The sequence below is a fragment of the Mobula hypostoma genome, chromosome 2 (assembly GCF_963921235.1).
Source record: "Mobula hypostoma chromosome 2, sMobHyp1.1, whole genome shotgun sequence".
Lineage (NCBI taxonomy): Eukaryota > Metazoa > Chordata > Chondrichthyes > Myliobatiformes > Myliobatidae > Mobula > Mobula hypostoma.
Window position 1 is genome coordinate 10,172,019 of NC_086098.1, and position 20,926 is coordinate 10,192,944.

At 43.7% G+C, this 20,926-nt stretch overlaps 1 protein-coding gene across 2 annotated transcripts in view; it reads left to right on the forward strand.

Annotated features, from left to right (window-relative positions):
* Positions 1-20,926, forward strand: part of scara3 (scavenger receptor class A, member 3) — a 76,481-nt gene that overhangs the window by 49,063 nt on the left and 6,492 nt on the right. For both annotated transcript variants that reach the window (XM_063033338.1, XM_063033327.1), the window contains 2 exons: positions 2,353-2,451; positions 7,328-8,374. In XM_063033338.1, coding sequence (XP_062889408.1) covers positions 2,353-2,451; positions 7,328-8,374 — 1,146 coding nt within the window. The remainder of the gene's footprint in view (positions 1-2,352; positions 2,452-7,327; positions 8,375-20,926) is intronic.

A 20,926-nucleotide genomic window follows, 5' to 3' on the forward strand; every position in this document is an offset into this window, starting at 1 on the left:
CAGCAGAGGAAGTTTGGGGATAATTTGTAAGATGATTAAATTATGCAACATTTCAAAGGAAGTTTGTAAAATCACATCTCTTCCACTGACAGATGGAAGTTAAGTACCCTGTTCACTCAATTCCTATTTGTCACAGTTAATGAATTGGAGGTTCCATAACAATATAACCCTTTCAATTGTGCTATGCAGTAATGAGCTGAATTTTACCAGGTGGCTACATTCTTAGGTATTTGTTCTGATTTTTAAAATCAGCAAATACTACTGATGTATTTTTTTAATCAATCCATTTATTGTGATCACGCAATTCGAGTATGATGTTCTCCTAAGAGGTTGTCTATTGGTGGGTGTGGAATCTGATTTGGGATTCACATATTCTGGTGCAGTGTGAGCACGGGGAAGTGGTGTCTGTGGTTAGTGGTTGGGTCTGGTTGTTCATTCTCTCCTTTTGCAACTGCGGCTTGTTCTCTGCAGCACAGTGGAGGTCGCTGCCATGTAGCACAACTCCCTCTTGAACAGATTTCCTCCAGATTTCCTCTTATTGAGTGCAAGGTTCAAAGGTACAACTTAATGTCAGAGAAATGTATATAATATACATCCTGAAATGCTTTTTCTTCATAACCATCCACGAAAACAGAGGAGTGCCCCAAAGAATGAATGGCAGTTAAATGTTAGACCCCAAAGTCCCCCCCAGTTCCACCCTTCCACGTGTAAGTGGCAGTCAGCAACAATTCCCCCCTCCCCCCACCAGCAAAAAAAAAACGTCGGCTCCACCACCGAGCACTCAAGAGTGAGCAAAGCAATAGCAAAGACACAGACTTGCAGTTACCCCAAAGACTGTGTTTCACCCAGTATTCAACATACCACAGGCTCTCTCTCCCTAATTAGGGAGGAAGAAGTGTCTCCATTTTCCCAGCAAGTGGGGAGACATAACAAGCTTTTATCAAGCTCTATGCCCAAAAAAAACTGGGCACACAGCCGCAGATATTCCAACTCCCCCGACGACACACACGTCTCCTATCGTGACACTGACCCTCGATCCGCCCGTCTCCAGAGTCCCGAGATCCTAGGCTTCCGAATCTGAGCCGGACTCTTAGGCCGAGCCTTTGGCATGCCGAACAACAACGACCGATCGTGGAACCCCAAGAGCGGGTCCCATTCCCGCAATGAACCGTAGTCAGCGTGTAACTCCAGGTCAGGGTCTTGAAAGGGTAAAATGGAGATGTTAAAGATGGAAGTAGAGCTGTTTCCGTAGGTGCAAGCAAGGGAGCCGCCAATGTCTTCCCAGCTGTAATATTGAATTTCTTCAGGCTGATTCTGACGTTACCTTTGAAGCGTTTCCTTTGCCCACCAGGGGCTCGCTGACCTTCCTTCGACTGGGGTGAAGGATCTGTTTGGGGAGATGTGAGTTGCACATCTGGATGACGTGACCTGTCTGTCGGAGTTGGTGTTGTTTTATCGTTATCAGCTCTATTAAGCCACAAAATCACCAGAAGCATTGAGTTTCATTTATTAATTCAAATCCCTGAAATTAGCACGTGCTTCCCTTGTCCCTTCCCCAGTCTGGGCCTGTACAGATGAGAGAATTAATTCAGCTTTGGATATTGTGATGAGTGTATCTCAACACTTCTCACGATTCCTTCAGCTGCAAGAACACATCTAAAATTTCTTAGCTTGTTATATTACAGTCCAGCCATCAATTGAATTGATTACCAAGAAATCAATTAAGTTTAAGAAGGCATATGGGGTGTTGGCCTTCATGAGTCGGGGACTGAGTTCAAGAGCCACGAGGTAAAGATACACTTCCATAAAACCCTAGTTAGGCCACATTTGGAAGATTGTGTTCAGTTCTGGTCTCCTCACTCTAGGAAGGGTACGGAAGCTTTAGAGAGAGTGCAGAGGAGATTTACCAGGATGCTGCCTGGATTAGAGAGCATGTCTTATGAGGATAGGCTGCCTGAACTAGAGCTTTTCTCTTTGGAGTGAAAGGTGATAAGAGGTGACTTTACAGAAGATGATAAGACACATTGATTGAGTCAGAGACCTTTTTCCCAGGGCAGAAATAGCTAAAATGAGAGAGCATAACTTTAAAGTGTTTCAAAGAAAGTAGAGGGGGATGTCAGAGGTGTATGTGTGGAACACATTGCCAGGGTGGTGGTAGAGTTAGATACGTTAAGGACATTTAAGAGGCTATGTGTGAGGGAATTGTTAGATTTATTGTGTAGTATGTTAAAAGGGTCAGCATCTTGGGCTTGAAGGTCCTGCACTGTACTGTACTATGTTCTATTAAAGCCACTTGTTTTTATAAATGTGTATGACAATTGCACAAGTAAGCTATCGATTGTTTTGTTATAGTGTTCAGAAGGGTCGACTCCATAACCGAAGATATCAATGCGGCCCAATCATTTTACGAGACAAAGATTGGCTCTGTACAGATGAACATTAAAGAACTAGGTGAGTATTGCTACAGCCATCTTGCAAATAACATCCATCATGTAGAACGGTAATATAAGAAAATAAAGAAAAAAAATTGTGCGCTGCAAAATTAGATAAATTGATTCTGATTGTGCCGAGAATGTGGTGGTCGTCACTTCCCTAAACAGCTGGCATCAATTTTGAATGAGATTATTTAGCTTGTTGAGCCACTTCAAAGGACCAGGTGAAGCCTCTTTGGGTGATGAGGAGAAATAATCAATTGCTGAGCCTGCTTGAATGTGCATTTCATGCGAATTAAATGTGGGAATAAAACCAACATAGGTATTTATCTGTCTGTGAAATACTTAACCTTTGTAAAACTATTTGAAATGAAGTGGTGACAAATTACTAGATTTTGGCTCCCTCAGCATCAGATTTATCGCTAATTTGATTTGACAATCTTGTTTACTTTTAGTCAATCTTTATTATTGTAAATTTGGAAGTGGCTGACATTTCCCTCTTAAAGTTTCTCAGATTTAATTTATTTATTACAACAGAGCACAGGAACAGTTGTCATAAAGAGGAATGTTTCAGAAAAATGGTTTTGTAACTGAGTTCACTTTTCTGCATTCAATGGTTTTGAACTCTCCTTCAAACTTACTTACTTGAGCACTTAGCTCCTGGTGGAGCATAGGCCATCAATGACACCACCCCCCCCCAATCTCCATCATCCTCTGGAGTTGATGGTCTGGCTGGAGTTCAGCAATGCTTCTGCAGTCCATTGTATCCACTGTACGGGAAACTGGCGTATACAGCTTCACCAGGGCCCTGTTGGCTGGCCTTAATTGTTTCCATCTCTCGTGACAGGGATGTAGGGTTGGACTTTGAGAGGCGCTGTCTTTCATAGTGGAGACAAAAACCAGGTGACAGTGATTTTAACTAATTGTAGAAGGCTTGGAAGGGAATTGAATGGAATTTTCTTCAGCAGAGGGGAAAAATTACCTGGAACTTGAAAAGAAAAAGTGATGGATGAGACTGTCCAAAATGGTCTGATGTTATGGAACAACGTTGTATCGACCTTTTAACCTACTCCAAGATCAATCTAACCCTACCAATTCACATAGCACTTCAGTTTTCTCTCATCTCATCTGCATGCCTATCTAAGAGTCTTTTAAGTGCCCCTAGTGTATATGTCTGTACCACCACCCCCAGCAGTACCTTCCATGCACTCACCACTCTCTGTGTAAAAAAAATTACATCAAAATCAGGTTTAACAAACTTTGTGGATGATATGAAGATAGGTGGAGGAGCAGGTAGTTTTGAGGAAGTAGAGAGACTACAGGAGGACTTAGACAGATTAGGAGAATGGGCAAAGAAGTGGCAGATGTCGGGAAGTGTATGGCCATGCACTTAGGTAGAAGGAATAAAAGGGTTGACTATTTTATAAATGGAGAGAAAATTCAAAAACCTGAAGTGCAAAGGGACTTGAGAGCCCTTGTGCAGGATTCCTAAAGCTTACTTTGAAGGTTGAGTTGGTGATTGGGAAGGCAAATGTGATGTTAGTATTCATTTCAAGGGGACTCGAATATAAAAGCAAGGATGTAATGTTGGAGCTTTATAAAGTACTGGTGAGGTCTTGCTTGGAGTATTGTGAGCAGTTTTGGGCCCCTTGTCTAAGAAAGGATGTGCCGACATTGGAGAGGGTTCAAATGAGGTCCACAAAAATGATTCCAGGATTGAAGAGCTTGTCATATGAAGAGCATTTGATGGCTCTAGGCCTGTATTCACTGGAATTCAGAAGAATGAGGGGTGACCTTATTGAAACCTACTGAATGATGGAAGGATATGGAGAGGATGTTTCCTATAGTGTGAGAGTCTAAGACCTCAGAATAGAGGGGTGTCCTTTAAGAACAGAGATGAGGAGAAATTTCTTTAGCCAGAGAATTGTGAATCTGTGGAATTTGTTGCCACAAGCACCTGTGAATGCCAAGTCTTTAAGAATACTTATGGCGGAGGTTGATAGATTATTGATTGGACAGGGCATGGAAGGATATGGGGAGCAGACAGGAGATTGAGGCAGAGAAGGAAAATGGATCCCCCTTGATGAAATGACAGAGCCGACTCGATGGGCCAAATGGCCTAATTCTGCTCCTATATCTTATGATTTTATGGTCTTCACAACACCAGCATGTAAAACTGAATTACAGTAATAGATATTTTTTTAAGAAAAAAGAAGTAGTGAGGTAGTGTTTAAGGTTCAATATCCATTCAGAAATCTGATGGCAGGGGGGAGGAATCTATTCTTGAATCATTCTGCCTATTCCCACCTATTCTTTCCAACAGTCATAGTCATAGTCATACTTTATTGATCCCGAGGGAAATTGGTTTTCGTTAGTTCCACCATAAATAATTAAATAGTAATATGTAAATTATGCCGGGAAATAAGTCTATTACCAGCCTATTGGCTCAGGGTGTCTGACCCTCCAAGGGAGGAGTTGTAAAGTTTGATGGCCACAGGCAGGAATGACTTCCTATGACGCTCTGTGTTGCATCTCGGTGGGATGAGTCTCTGGCTGAATGTACTCCTGTGCCCAACCAGTACATTATGTAGTGGATGGGAGACATTGTCTAAGATGGCATTCAACTTGGACAGCATCCTCTTTTCAGACACCACCGTGAGAGAGTCCAGTTCCATCCCCACAACATCACTGGCCTTACAAAAGAGTTTGTTGATTCTCTTGGTGTCTGCTACCCTCAGCCTGCTGCCCCAGCACACAACAGCAAACATGATAGCACTGGCCACCACAGACTCGTAGAACATCCTCAGCATCGTCCGGGAGATGTTACAGGATCTCAGTCTCCTCAGGAAATAGAGATGGCTTTGACCCTTCTTGTAGACAGTCTCAGTGCTTCATCTAAAAATTATGCTGCTCAGCTGGGAAAAAGTCTTTAGCTGTCTACTCAATTCGTGCTTTATTATCTTGTACACCTCTATCAAATCACACCCCCCATCCTCCTCCTCAGCAAAGAGAGAAGCCCTGGTTCACTCAACTGATCATCATATGACATGTTGTCTTCTCCCCACAGCATCCTCTGCACTCGTTCTAAAGCTAAATTCTTCCTGTAATGAAGTGACCAAAACTGAACACTTTATTCCAAGTAACATCTAACATCCAAGTATCATCTGCCAATTGTGGAATCACTAAAGAGGCTTCTTGTTATTCAGTTCATTGGATTCTTACCTGCTCCCAACAATTCCATCAAATCCATTCCCCCTCACAGTCTCAACTTCCTTGTGATTCTTTGTTCACATATCTATATCTATCTATCTATACGAAGGGTCATTTAGGGCAGCCAATAAACCTATTAGTACATTCCTGCATGCAGAAGGAAACTAGATCACCCAGAGAAAATCCACCTGATTGCAAGCAAACTCCACATGGACAGCATCAGAGGTTAGAAACAACCTTATTCTGGCCTTTTCCCCCTTCTTTTCTAGTTCTGATGAAGGGTCTTGGCTCAAAATGCTGGCTGATTGTTTTTCTCCATAGATGCTGCCTGCCCTGCTGAGTTCCTCCAGCATTTTGTGTGTGTTGTTCTGGATTTCCAGTATCTGCAGAATCTCTTTGGGTTTATGACAAAAATCTCATTTCATGTTCCTGCAGTAGGTTATCTTAGGCTAACTTGTGGTCATTGTGAAAGCGTGCTTCCCAAAAGAAATAAATTTGCACAATGGTATATGGTCAGAATGGAACCCTGGTTCCTGGAGATGTATGACAACAGCACTGACTGCTGTGTCAATCTGCGCCTTAGCTACGTTACCATAAAGGTTCTTACATGTGATAGTAGTTATTGATTTCATCTACACTGTGAACTATAAGCATTAGGAGATGCAGAAAGTCAAATTCTGAAAGCACAATAAAAGCTGGGAAATTATTTAAACAAATTAATTTTATTATTAATTATTAAGATAAAACAATGCTACCCTGATTAGAGAGCATGTCTGTTGAGTATAAGTTGAATTAGCTTCTTTGCAGTGAAGGACAATGCGAGGTGACTTGATAAAGGTGTACAAGATGGTAAGAGACATAGAAAGAGCCAGAGACTTTTTCCCAGGGTGGAATTGGCCAATACGAGGGGGCATAATTTTAAGGTTATTGGTGGATTGTCAGAGTTAAGTTCTTTACGTGGAGAGTGGTGGGCGTGTGGAAAGTTCTGCCAGAGCTGGTGGTACAGGCAGATACATTTGCTTGTTCATTTTGTGCCGTGTTGTATGACATGGACGATCATAGTCTTTCCATGACCATGATTCTTCTTGGCAAATTTTTTTTGCAGAAGTGGTTTGCCATTGTCGTCTTCTGGGCAGTGCCTTTACAAGACGGGTGACCCCAGCCATTATCAATACTCTTCAGAGATTGCCTACCTGGCGTCAGTGGTCGCATAACTAACACTACACCTTGCCTAAGGGTAACGGGCGGAATAAGCACCTTGCATTTCTTTTGGTAGAGACATAGCTCCACCCCGCCACCCACAGATACATTAGGGGCATTTAAGAAACTTAGCTAGGCACATGGATGATAGAAAAATGGAGGGTTATGGAGGAGGGAAGGGTTAGATTGATCTTAAAGTAGATTAAAAGGTTGGCACAGCATCATGAGCTGAAGGGCCTATACTGTGCTGTACTGTTCTAGGTTCTATGTTCTATCTACAAGTAGCTGTATGAGTTTCCCCCAGGTGATCTGATTTCCCCTCTCATTCCAGGGATGTAAGGGCTAGTAAATCATTAGTTACATTGGTGTAAATGGGCCAGGTGGGCTCTTTGAGTTTGAAGCATCTATTTCCATGCTGTGTTTCTACAATAACTAAAAAATAAATAAACTATTTTATTTTTTAAATCATCTCCTCTTGTTCCCAGATCAAAAATCCATCAGCCACAACTGCTCCTCATGCCACGAAGCCTCCCTTTTCACTCAAGAAATTGTCGACTTGCAGAAGGAGTTTGAGCAGATACAGCAACTACTTCTGGCCCAAGAACCGGTGCTGGACGAGACCGTGCAAAATCATCGCACACTGTCCTCTGACCACCGCAGAATCACAAAAGAGGTTACTTATTACTCTTCGTCTATTGAACAGATCAACCGAACAATGGAACGATTTACAGTGAGAGTAAATGGTCTGCAAACACTTGTGCAGGAACTTAATGCATTTATGAGCAGACTGTCCCAGGATCAGTACAAAATAAGGATTGGAGTACAACATATTAACTTCACCACCTACCAGAATTCTTTGTGGCTTGAGGAAATTCAAAGAAAAACCAACGAGGAAACCTTAATAATACAAAAGATAGTGACAGACTGGCAGAACTCTTCCAAAGTATTTGGAGTTTTACGGGCTGCGGTGAGCAAGATGAATGACATGGTGAAGAGCGTTCAGAATACCCTGATCACCACGCTCCAAAGCATCTCACAGAACTCTGAGTTCATGCACGACTTAAGCTTGCAACTGCTCTCTGTGCATGAGCAGTTTGAGAATATATCTAGCTACCTTGACGACCATGAAGAGAATATTCAGGACATCCTCTACCACTCAAGGTACTATGAAAATAGGACAGCTGAGAGGTTTGAAACCATCATGGGGCGAATGGTTTCTCATGAAACTGAAATCAACAACATATTAGCCAACATCAACGCCACTAACAACCACGTACACAGTATGATCAAATACATCAGCGACGTGAGGGCATCCTGTTCAAGTGGGCTTGGGTCACATTCAGAAGACATCTATCACCTCAACCTTTCTCTGGCCATTATTCAGGGCACCACCAATATGTTAAGACAACGCTATAATCTCTTAAGCACGTCACTGAGCAAAGAGATAAACAAGCTTGGCACTGTGATGGAAGAAATGAAAGTTATTGATACACAACACGGAGAAGCGATTAAAAACTTCACCATTCTGAGAGGTGAGCAGCTTTTGACGTACTTTTATAGAAAGTAGAGGAATTTACACTGAGTTGCCACTTTATTAGGGACCTCCTGACTGGCCACTGAATGTATGTTCGTGGTCCTGTATGCAGGGTGAAATGTATTGTGCATTCAGAGATGCTCTTCTGCACAGCACTGTCCTGAAGAAGGGTCTCAGACCGAGACGTCAGCTGTTCATTCCTCTCCATACATGCTGCCTGACCTGCTGAGTTCCTCCAGCATTTTGTGTGTGTGCTGCTCTGGATCTGCAGAATCTCTTGTGTTTGTGACTGTTTGAGTTGTTTGAGTTACTGTCGTCTTCCTGTCAGCTTGAACCAGTCTAACCATTTTCCCCTCTGACCTCTGTCATTATTAACAAGGCATTTACATCCACAGAACTGCTGGTCATTTTTTTTTTGCGCCATTCTCTGATACCTCTAGAGACTGTTGTGTGTGAAAATCCCGAGAGATCAGCAGATTCTGAGATACAAAAACCACCCTGTCTGTCACCAACAATCATTCCACAGTCAAAGTCACTTAAATCACATTTCTCCCACCCCCACCATTCTGATGTTTGATCTGAGCAACAATTGGACCCTTTGACCATGTCTGCATGCTTCTCTACATTGAGTTGCTGCCACGTGATTGGCTGATTAGATATTTGCATTAACGAGCAGCACCCGGGCAACAGTTGTATGCGCACTCTCTCCCATCTCAGCCACTGAAGCTTGTAACTCCTCCCGAGTTGTCATAAGTTTCTTGGGGGCCTCCCTCACTAGCCCCTTTCTTGGACGGTCACGCGATTTTTTTTAGAACGACCTGCTCTAGGCAGATTTACAGCGGTGCCATGTTCTAGACGATTCACTTTACCGTACTCCAAAGGATGGTTAGTGACTTGGAAATTTCATGGTGTATTTTTTTTGCCAGGATACTGACCCATCAGTTGTTGCAGTGGGGACCTTCCAGAAACAGGTGTATTTTTACCACAATCAGTTGAAACACTTTGACTGCACACAGGTTTATATATAGCTGGGACACCCTAACTAATTACGTGACTTCTAAAACCAATTGGCTGCGGCAGTGTTGATTTGCTGTGTCATATTAAAGGGGGCGAATACTTATGCAATCAATTATTTTGTGTTTGATATTTGTAATTAATTTAGATCACTTTGTAGAGATCTGTTTTCACTGACACAAAAGAGTCTTTTTCTGTTGATCAGTATCAAAAAAGTCAAATTAAATCCACTGTGATTCAATGCTGTAAAACAATAAAACATGAGATCTTCTGGTGGGGGGGGTGAATACTTTTTATAAACACTGTGTGTGTATGTGTGTGTGTGTATATATTTATACATATACAAATTATACATACATATATATACACACACATACACACACACACACACACACACACACACACACACACACACACACACACACACATATATATATATAGAGCGCTCAGGTCCCTGAATGACATGATGACATGTTCCATAAATTGATGGTGCACGTGCCTTGCTGATAACACCCAAGCATCATCAGCTTACAGAATATGTCACTCAGGGACCTGGGCTCTCTCTCTCTCTCTCTCTCTCTCATATATATGTATGTATAATTTGTGTGACTATATGTTCACTGCTATCTTGTGTGCTATATGTGCCTTGTTCTGTGTATGACTGTTAGTACTGTGTTTTGCATCTTGGCCTCAGAGTAACACTTTCGTTTGGCTGTATTCACGTATCAATTCAAGTGAAGTTTATTGTCATTTACCTACATATATGTATATAGAAACAAAACAATGTTTCTCCGAACTAGGGTGTAAAGCACATAGCACACTATAACTTATAAAGGTAGGATAAAATCTACAGATGAATCACACATAAATAACAAACTAAAGTGCATTAATATTAAATGTTGTAAGGTATGGAACAGATTAACCAGTGACACTTCGAATACGATCTGGCAGGGAGTTCAGAAGCCTGAAGGCCTGGGGGAAGAAAATGTTTCCCATCCTGACAGTTCTTGTGATAGTGCATCATAGCCTGATGATAGAAAGTCAAAGATGATGTTGGACGGATGGGTGGGATCTTTAATAATCCGAAGGACCCTGTGTATGCAGCACTCCTGATAAATGTCCCCGATGGATGGTAGGGAGACCCCAGTGATCCTCTCGGCCATTCTCACAGTCCTTTGTAGGGACTTCTGGTCCAATGCTCGGCTGCTTCCGTACTAGACAGAGATGCAACTTGTCAGCACGCTCTCAATGGTGCTCCTGTACAACACGGTGGAGGTGGGAGGAGCTTTGCTTGCCTCAGTCTTCTTAGGAAGTGAAGGCACTGCTGTGCCTTCTTGTTCAGGGAGGAAATATTAAGGGACCAGGTGAGGTCATCTGTGATGTGGCCTCCCAGAAACTTGGTGCAGTTATGATTGAATGATATTTAAACTTGAACAACTTACATAAATAATATGCACACACACATACACTTGCAAAGTAATTATGGAAGCGAGGGTGGGCCTGCTGCTGTCCTGAGAGCATGCCTCTCACAATAAATGCTCCCTATTCCAGTCTGTGTTGGATTCGGAACAAGGCTTGTACGTGACGAGGCAAAATTCCAACTGGACATTTCAGCTGAAGAGATTATCATAAACATGCAAGCACTTCCACTTCCTTTCAATCATGAGTAGGAATTGTGTTCACTTGGGATAGTGTGGTAGTCAGCGACATGTTAATGTTTTTAAACAGCCCCAGTGGGCAATTTATTGATTCACTTGGTCCTTGACACGCCCTGCAAAAATAATGCCGTTTTTTTCCTTTTCATATAATTCATATCATGTTTGACGAAATTTAAATAAGATTCTGATCTATTGACAGTCCTCTCAGAAATAAGACATCAAGCTCATGTTCTTCTGATAGAGCTTAACATTTAAGGAATTATTTTGATCAGTTGGTGTTGGGGTGGAGATACTGCGGTGCTTACACAATGATATGAGTGCAACAGTCATCAGCAACAGCGGCTCTGAAACTGCACCTTTTAAGGTTGAGACTGGGGTCAAACGGGTTGCCCCAAATCTGTTTGCTGTTTTCATTGCTACCATTCTTCACCTCACAGGCCAAGGCGTCCCACAAGGAGTCCAGATTCTCTATAGGACAGATGGCAGGGGCGGGGGGGGGGGGGCCTCTTTAACCTTAACAGGCAAAAGGCAAGGTGTCAACTACTTCTATCATGGAGCTCCAGTATGTAGACCACAATACCATCATACCATCATAGCTCCCTCTGAGGAAGATCTGCCGTGCATAATGGATACTTTTTCCAGAGCAGACAAACTCCTGGGACTTGATCTAAGCATCAAGAAAACCCAAGTCCTGCACCAACCTGCTCCAGATCAAGTTCCTAAATCTCCAACCATCCAAGTTGACAACATCCCTCGGGAGAACACTGATCATTTCCCATACCTTGTCAGCCTTCTTTCTTCAAGAGCTAACATTGACCTTGAAATAGATTACAGAATAGGCTGTGCAAGTGGAGCTTTTGCCAGGCTGAGAAAGAGGGTTTTTGAAGATTGTGATATCAAGACCAACACTGAGCTTCTGGTCTATAAAGCTATGGTCCTCCCCTCCTTGCTATATGTCATGAACAATATAGAGCAAGCACAAAAAATCCCAATAAACTTACCATGAAAGATGCTTCCAAAAGCTGGTAAGAGTTAGCTGGAAGAACATGCGTACTAACTCCAGCATCCTGGACCAAGCTAACACTAACTTCATAGCCACAGTTGTGACTCAACACCAATTGCAATGGGTCAGCCACATCATCGATATGCCTGACTCCTGCCTCCCTAAACAACTCCTGTTCGATCAACTCAAGGATGCAAAGTGCACTCCTGGAGGGCAGAAAAAGCGGTTCTAGGACAATATCAAGATCCACCTGAGGAAGTGTCACATCAACCTGAATGGATGGGAGAAATCAGCACAGGATAGGGAAAGCTGGAGAAGGACTGTCTATGAGGGGACTGCACAGCTCGAAGAATACCTCCCCTGTGCCACTGAGACTAAACGGCTTCAACGTAAGGAGTGACTGGGACAACCAACTACATCCACCAGCACTTCAATGAGCTACAGCTGCCAACACTGCAATAGGACTTGTGGGTCTTGAGATGACTGAAGAGGTCGATCTGTGATTCACAAGTGACAAGATCAACCACCAGGAGAAGAGTCATACTTGACTATGAGTGATCGCTGATCATGATGATGGAGATATGTCTCTGCCAATAGAGGTGTAAGGTGCTCCATGCCTCCGCTGTCCTGCAGGTCACCCTAGGGCAAGGTGTAGCACCCACTTAGCCACCTGATCAGGGTCCCGTGAAGCAGCTGGTGGATGGTCGTATGAGCAGCTGGTGCATTTCACGAGTCCTGGTTATGCAACCATTGACACCAGGCAGACAATCTCTGAAGAGTATTGATAATGGCTGGGGTCACCCAACTTGCAAAGACACTGCCCAGAAGAAGGCAATGGCAAACTACTGCTGTAGAAAAAAATTGCCTGGAATAAGCATGATCATGGAAAGACCATGATCACTAACATCATATGACATGGCACATAACGAATGAGCAAATTTGGTCACAGTTGTGATCACTTCAACTCTACAGGGAAGATTTTCAAAGTTTTTCAAAGAGAGGACATAAAATTTCGCAAACAGTGGTGAAGATAACAGACTTCAAGAGAAGCCAGATAGGCTGATAGAGCATGTGGAATCAGAATCTGATTCTGAACCATCAGAATGGGGAAGAAATGTGATCTAAGTGACTTTGACATGGTGCCAGACAGGGTGGTTTGAGTATCTAAGGATCTACTGATCTCCTCAGATTATCGTGCACAACGGTCTCTACAGAGAATGATACAAAAAACAAAAAAAAAATCAAGTGAGCAGCAATTCTGTGGTTGAAAATGCCTTGTTAATGAGGGAGGTCAGAGGAGAATGGCCAGACTAGTTCAAGCTGACAGGAAGGCAACAGTAACTCAAGTAACCATGCGTTACAGCAGTGGTGTGCAGAAGAGTATTTCTGACACACAACATGTGGCATCTTCAGGTGGGTGGGCTACTGAAGGAAGACCACAAAAACACAAATTAGGTACCTAGTAAAGTGGCCACTGAGTGTACATTGTAAAATATGCTGTTTCACAGCAGCAACACATAAAAGATTATTAATAAAGTGCAATACATATGCAGTAAGTTTTTGTTTGGTCATGGACTGATTAGGGATAGTGAGCATGGCTTTGTGCGTAGTAGGTCGTGTCTAACCAATCTTAAAGAGTTTTTTGAGGAAGTTACCAGGAAAGTTGATGAAGGCAAGGCAGAGATGTTGTCTACGTGGACTTCAGCAAGGCATTTGACAAGGACCCACGTGGAGGCTGGTCAAGAAGATTCAGTCGCATAAAGGATGTAAATTGGATTAGACATTGGCTTTATGGGAGGAACCAGAGACTGGTAGTAGATGGTTGCCTCTCTGACTGAAGGCCTGTGACTAATGGAGTGCTGCAGGGACTAGTGTTGGATCCATGTTGTTTTTCATCTATATCAATGATCTGGATGATAATGTGGTTAACTGGTTCAGCAACACTCACAACACGCTGGAGGAACTCAGCAGGTCGGGCAGCATCCGTGGAAACGACCGGTCAATGTTTTGGGCCGTAACCCTTCGTCAGGACTGAAGAGGGAAGGGGCAGAGGCCCTATAAAGAAGGTGGGGGGAGGGTGGGAAGACCCTCCCCCACCTTCTTTATAGGGTTCCTACCCTCCCCCCACCTTCCTTATAGGGCTTCTGCCCCTTCCCTCTTCAGTCCTGACGAAGGGTTCCGGCCCGAAACGTTGACTGATCATTTCCATGGACCTGCTGAGTTCCTCCTGCGTGTTGTGAGTGTTGCTTTGACCCCAGCATCTGCAGAGTATTTTGTGTTTATAACTGGTTCAGCAAGTTTGCGGATGACATCAAGATTGGGGGTGTAGTCGACAGCAAGGAAGACTATCAAAACTTGCAGTGGGACTTGGACCAGCTGGGAAAAAATGGGCTGAAAAATGGCTGATGAAATTTAATGCAGACAAGTGTGAGGTGTTGCATTTCAGCAGGGCCAGCTAGGGTAGATTTTCCACAGGAATGTGGTAGAATAAACAGATTTGGGAATACAGGTACATAATTGTTGAAAGTGGTGTAACAGATTGGGTTGTAAAGAAAGAATTTGGTACATTGGCCATAAATCAAAGTATTAAGTACAGGAGACGGGATATTATGTTGAAGTTGTATAAGACGTTGGTGAGGCCTAATTTTGAGTATTGTGTGCAATTCTGGTCAAATATCTACCGGAAAGAAGTAAATAAGGTTGAACAAGTACAGAGAAAATTTACAAGGATGTCGCGGGGACCAGAGGACCTGATTTACAAGGAAAGATTGAATAGGTTAGGACTTTATTGTTTGGAAAATACGCAACTCCCTTGTCCATTTGTCCCCCCCCACCCACCCCTCCCCACCGATCTCCCTCCTGGCACTTATCCTTGTAAGCAGAACAAGTGCTACACATGCCCTTACACTTCCTCCCTCATTCAGGGCCCCAGACAGTCCTTCCAGGTGAGGCGACACTTCACCTGTGAGTCGGCTGGGGTGATTATACTGCATCCGGTGCTCCCGATGCGGCCTTCTATATATTGGCGAGACCCGACGCAGACTGGGACATGGTTTTGCTGAACACCTACGCTCTGTCCGCCAGAAAAAGCATGATCTCCCAGTGGCCACACATTTTAATCCCACGTCCCATTCCCATTGTGATATGTCTATCCACGGCCTCCTCTACTGTCAAGATGAAGCCACACTCAGGTTGGAGGAACAACACCTTATATTCCGTCTGGGTAGCCTCCAACCTGATGACATGAACATTGACTTCTCTAACTTCTGCTAATGCCCCACCTCCCCCTCGTACCCCATCCCTTATTTATTTATATACACACATTCTTTCTCTCCTTTTTCTCCCTCTCACTTTACCCTTTGCCCATCCTCTGGGCTTTCCCCCCCCTCCCCCTTTTCTGTCTCCCTAGGCCTCCTGTCCCATGATCCTCTCATATCCCTTTTGCCAATCACCTGTCCAGCTCTTGGCTCCATCCCTCCCCCTCTTGTCTTCTCCTATCATTTTGGATCTCCCCCCGCCCTTCCACTTTCAAATCTCTTACTATCTCTTCTTTCAGTTAGTCCTGACGAAGGGTCTCGGCCCGAAACGTTGACTGTACCTCTTCCTAGAGATGCTGCCTGGCCTGCTGCGTTCACCAGTAACTTTTATGTGTGTAGATTGAGGGGAGATTTGACAGGGGTTTACAAAATTATGAGGAGTATAGATAGGTTGAATGTAAGCAGGATTTTTCCACTGCGGTTGGGTGTGACTACAAATAGATGTCATGGTTTAAGGTGAACATGAGGGGATGCTTCTTCACTCAGAGGTCATGAGAGTGTGGAATTTGAGAATGTACAGAGGGTGCCAGATCAGAGGGAGAAAGTGGAGAAATTATGCTCAATCTGGAGAGGTCGTGAACCTAGGAAAAGATACCGAGAAAGTGGTTTAAGTTACATTCTTGGATCACAAGATCAAGAAGTTCTGTTGAAGTTCAATAATTTAGTGGGCTTGGCCTTAACTCTGGTCAGCAGACTTTCGAAAGGATGTGAATGCTTAGAGAGGAAGCAAATAAAGATTGCTGAACTAGACCGGGGTGTGCGGTCTTTATTACAGGAAGAGATTAAACCAACTGGAATTGTTTTCCTTAGAGTAGAGAAGGTTGAGAGGAGATTTGGTAGTATTCAACCTCATAAAGGAGTTCCTTAAGGTTGTCACAACCGGGGGTGGTGATGGGGACAAGCTCCCACTACCTATTAAATGTTACCAATGGCGTGCATCTCAAATAGATCTGACAACCAAATCCAGCTCCTGGCCTTCACATGTGGCTTAGCTACCAAGTCGGGCCTAATGGTTTCTCCTGACAGGAGGAGGGGTAAAGGAGGGTTACTGGTGCCTTAAAGTCAGTCCCTTCAGGCAGATGGGGTTCTTCTACCACGGTTGGCAGCTCATCTAGGAGAAGAAAAACTCTCACAAACCTCCGCTGCCTTGTGGTTATACCCACTCAGGCAGCAGGCTTTATTAGTAAACCCGAGGAAAAATCTGGAGCTGGAGACCCTAAGGCAGTCCTATGTTGAGTTCAACACTGACAAGCAACTTCTGCATTGTCACTGGTGCTAAACTGTATCAGTCTCTGCTGTTTGTTTGGGATCATTGGCTGAATAGTGAGGGGGAGCCTGCTGCATGGGCAACAGCTTGCTCTCTCTATCATACCACCCTGGCTTGTGCTCCAGCTTGTGTATCATGCAGTCAGCAGAAAGCGGAACTTCCTGGTTGCCAAACATTTTAATTCCAGTTCCCATTTCTATTCTGACATGTTGGTCCATGGCCTCCTCTGTGTTACAATGAGACCACCCTCATGAGTATTGATTTCTCCTTCAAGTTAAAAAATATTCCCTCCCACTCCCCTCTTCTCCTATTCCACACTCTGGCCTCCTACCTCTTCCTCTCACTTCCCTCTAGGATCCTTCCTTCTTCCCTTTCTCCTATGGTCAACTCTCCTCTCCTATCAGATTCCTTCCTCTCCAGCCCTTTAACTTTCCCACCCATCTGGCTTCATCTATCACCTTCTAGTTATCCTCCTTCACCTCTGCCCCGTCTTTTTATTCTGGCATCTTCCCCCTTCCTTTCCAGTTCTGATGAAGGGTCTCAGCCCAAAATGTGGACGGTGTATTAATTTCCATCGATGCCGACTGACCTGCTGAATTCCTCCAGCATTTTGTGTGGGTTGCTTTGGACTTCCAGCACCTGCAGAATCTCTTGTGTTTACAACGCAATATCCATGATGGACATGACCATCGGAGGGCCTCATAAAGATCTTTAGCAGCCTTTGGTTCAGTATCAGTTATGCATCCATACCAGTATTGTGGCCCAGTCATTGCAGACACACTGGTTGTGTTATGTAGCACCTAAGTCTCACTGGGTGCTCAGAGAATAATGAGAAGATGGAATATCAATCAAAACTGGGTAGCTGGCCACAGACCTCTTGGTTTCCATCGAACGTGTTGCTATTCTGAGCAGCAGCTGAAAGAATTGAAGACAAAAATTGTGCCGATATAGAACGAAGAGAATCCGAATCTGATCTTCTATCACTGTATTATGGTGTGAAATTTGCATTTTCCAGTGGCAGTACATAAAATTAGTATAAACAACGAGATAAATAAATAGTGCAAAGAAAGGAATAATAGTGTTTACAGACCATTCAGAAATCTATGTGTTTTATTTTTATTGAGATACACCACAGAATAGGCCCTTTGAGCCATACTGCCCAGCAACCCCTGATTTAACTATAACCTAATTACAGGACAATTTATAATGACCAATTAATGTACTAATTGGTACATCTTTGGAATGTCATTGTCATAGTCATAGTCATACTTTATTGATCCCGGGGGAAATTGATTATGGAAACCACTGGAAACGTGGAAGGAAACCCACGCGGTCACGGGGAGAATGCACAAACTCCTTAGCGAGAGCGGCAGGAAGACCTGATGGTGGAGGGGATGAAGCTGTTGCTGAATTGTAGATTGTCGGTTTTCTGTCTCCTGCACCTTCTCCCTGAAGGTAATATCAAAAATAAGGCATGTCCCGGATGGTGAGGATCCTGAATAATGGATGTCATCTTCTTGAGTCACCGGCCCTTGAAGACGCCATTGATGGTGGCACTTGTTCTGCCCGTGATGGAGCTGCCACCCATCGCCAAGGGAACCTGCCATGAGATCACCTTCCTTCTGGGAACTGTTACGGTTCAAAGGATTCAAAGCATATTTATGATCAAAAAATGTATAAATTATACACCTTGAAATATGTCGGCCTATAGGCAGCCACAAAGCAAGAAACTCAAATAACCCAATGAAAAAAAAGACCATTGTGCAGAGAAAGAGAGACAAAAAAAAACACATCATGCAAACAACAGAAACAAGCCAACAGCATCCTGAACCAGACTGAGTCCCAGATCTGCTCCCATAGTAACCGGAGTAGGCCCAAGCCAAGCCTCGGTCCCCAGTTATCACACCAGCGGGGCAGAAACACACAGCAGCCGGATCGGTTCACAGCCTCGGCACCGCAGAAAAGGGAATGAACATTCGTGGGACAGCGAACGAAATCAGCCTGATCCTCGCCTCTGTACCCGACACTTGGGCCTCCAGTCTATCCGGGCCAACATTTAAATTGCCCAAGCACTGGGTAGTGCTATACTCCAGGACCCGGATCTAGGTGCCACAAAATGCCTGGGCCGCCCCGCCTGGAGCCGTTCTCGATCTCACCAAATCAGCTTGGCACTTGGAGTGATCCAACCTCGCACAAGGGTTAGGTGAATGGGGATCAAAACTTTTCTGTCCAAATTGCTCACTCCATCTCCAGTAACGATATGAACTCCATTTGCGAACCCAGTGGCTCGAACACATTGCGCCTCGCTTATTTCCCAACCAGCCTCACCTCCACCTGCCTCCTCACTGTTTGTGGCTAGTTCACCACAATTTGCTTCACGGAAGATGTTATAAGTAGTGTTTTCTCTGATTCGCCAATAAACTGTCGCACATCTTCATTATCAGCTTCTCTTGTTAAGAGGGAGGTCCAGGCAGGATCCCCACTGCTGTCATTTTGGGCTCCACGCACACGTTTTCAACAGCTTCATTCAGGCGGGACAAGGAAGCAGCGGGCGCCATTTACAGCTTCGACAGCAGCTCACAGAAGGGCAAAGGTCAGCTTGCTCAGACACAGACTCATCCAAGGAGTCAGTGAGCAGGGGCGGGTGAAACACCAGTCACTCATGATAAAGAGATTTAATATGCGTCAGGGGAACATTCTGCTTTTCCTCTTATTCCCTCCAATTGGAAAAGGTGTGTGTTCTAGTAAACATTCCACTTAGCAAAAGTGTGTTAATTGTCAATGGGTCCAATGGCCTAATTCAACTCCCATGTCTTATGGTCTTGAAAAAGCTGGGCTAAATGTATGATGGGAACTGGAGTATAATGTATTTCATTGCAGAGGTTGTGGTACTCTGTTTGGCATTATAAAAATAACTTCATAAGGTGAAGATGTAGATGTTAGTTCTTGTTGGATTTGACTAATTCTTAGATTACACTGTTTAATTGTTACTTTCTTTGTAGTTTAACAATTAGTTAACTGCTTGTACTTTACGTTGTTCTTGTATGCCTCTAACAATTGATTATGCTTCCTAGAAGTCACAATATGTACACGCAGTTTTTCAGTGTGTTCTCCTGTAGGAGTACAATGTATGATTCTGGAAATTTCTCTTGGTACTCCATTATTTGAATAAGAGCTATCTCATTGATTGACTCTTATCTGTGAATTTGAATGGAATTTTCCTTATCAATGGTTTTTTATAAGCTGCACCATGAGGATATCATCATTACAGCATCTTAGTCTCTTTGTCTTTAAGACTTCTGCCTCTGCCTTCTGCATCTGTTTTCTTTGTTCTATCAACACTTAATAAAGCAATCATGAAACAACAAGATTTGTGCAAGTCAAGCAATGCCTGTAATTAAATGCCCCCCCCCCGCCCCCGGGTAAGAACTACTAGTTTAGAGATTGAGAAACAAACAATGCTGAAGATAGACCCAAGAGATTCTGCAGATGTTGGAAATCTTGAGCAACACACACAAAACGCTGGGAGAACTGAGCAGGTCAGGCAGCATCTCTGGAGGGGAAGTGATCAACATTTTGGGCTGAGACCCTTCAACAGGACTTCGGACTCTTGTATGCTAAGATGGATTTTTGATCTCACAATCTACCTCATTATCATCCTGTACTGTGCATTTTCTGTAGCTTTTACACTGTTCTGCATTGTTACTCTTTTATCTCATTCTAACTCAAAGCACTGTGGACTGATTTGATCTGTATAATCAGTATGCAAGACAAGTTTTTCAAAAGTCCGCAAGAACCTCTGGTGCATGTGACAATAATCAACTAGTACCAACACAAACAACGAAGGCTGCGAAGAACACTGTTTCAGTGTTCCAGCCAATTGACATCCATCACTCAGAATTAGAAGCAGGTTTATGGTCACTGTCGTGAGTCGTAAAATGTGTTGTTTTGCGGCAGCTGTACAGTGCGGGCATAACAAGTTACCGTAAGTTGCAACACTAAACAAAAATAGATTACTGGTGCAAAAGAGGAATAATGAGCTAGTGTTCATAAGCTCATGGACGGTTCAAGAATCTGATGACAGAGGGGAGGAAGGCTGTTCCTAAAATGCCGAGTGTTTGTCTTCAGGCTCCCGCACCACTTCTCTGATGGTAATAATGAGAAGAGGGCATGTCCCATTTGGTCACCACCCTTAATGATGGATACCTCCTTTTTGAATATGTCCTCAGTGGTGGGGGAGGGTTGAGCCTGTGAGGGAGCTGGCTGAATCTATGATTCTCTGTGTATTGGA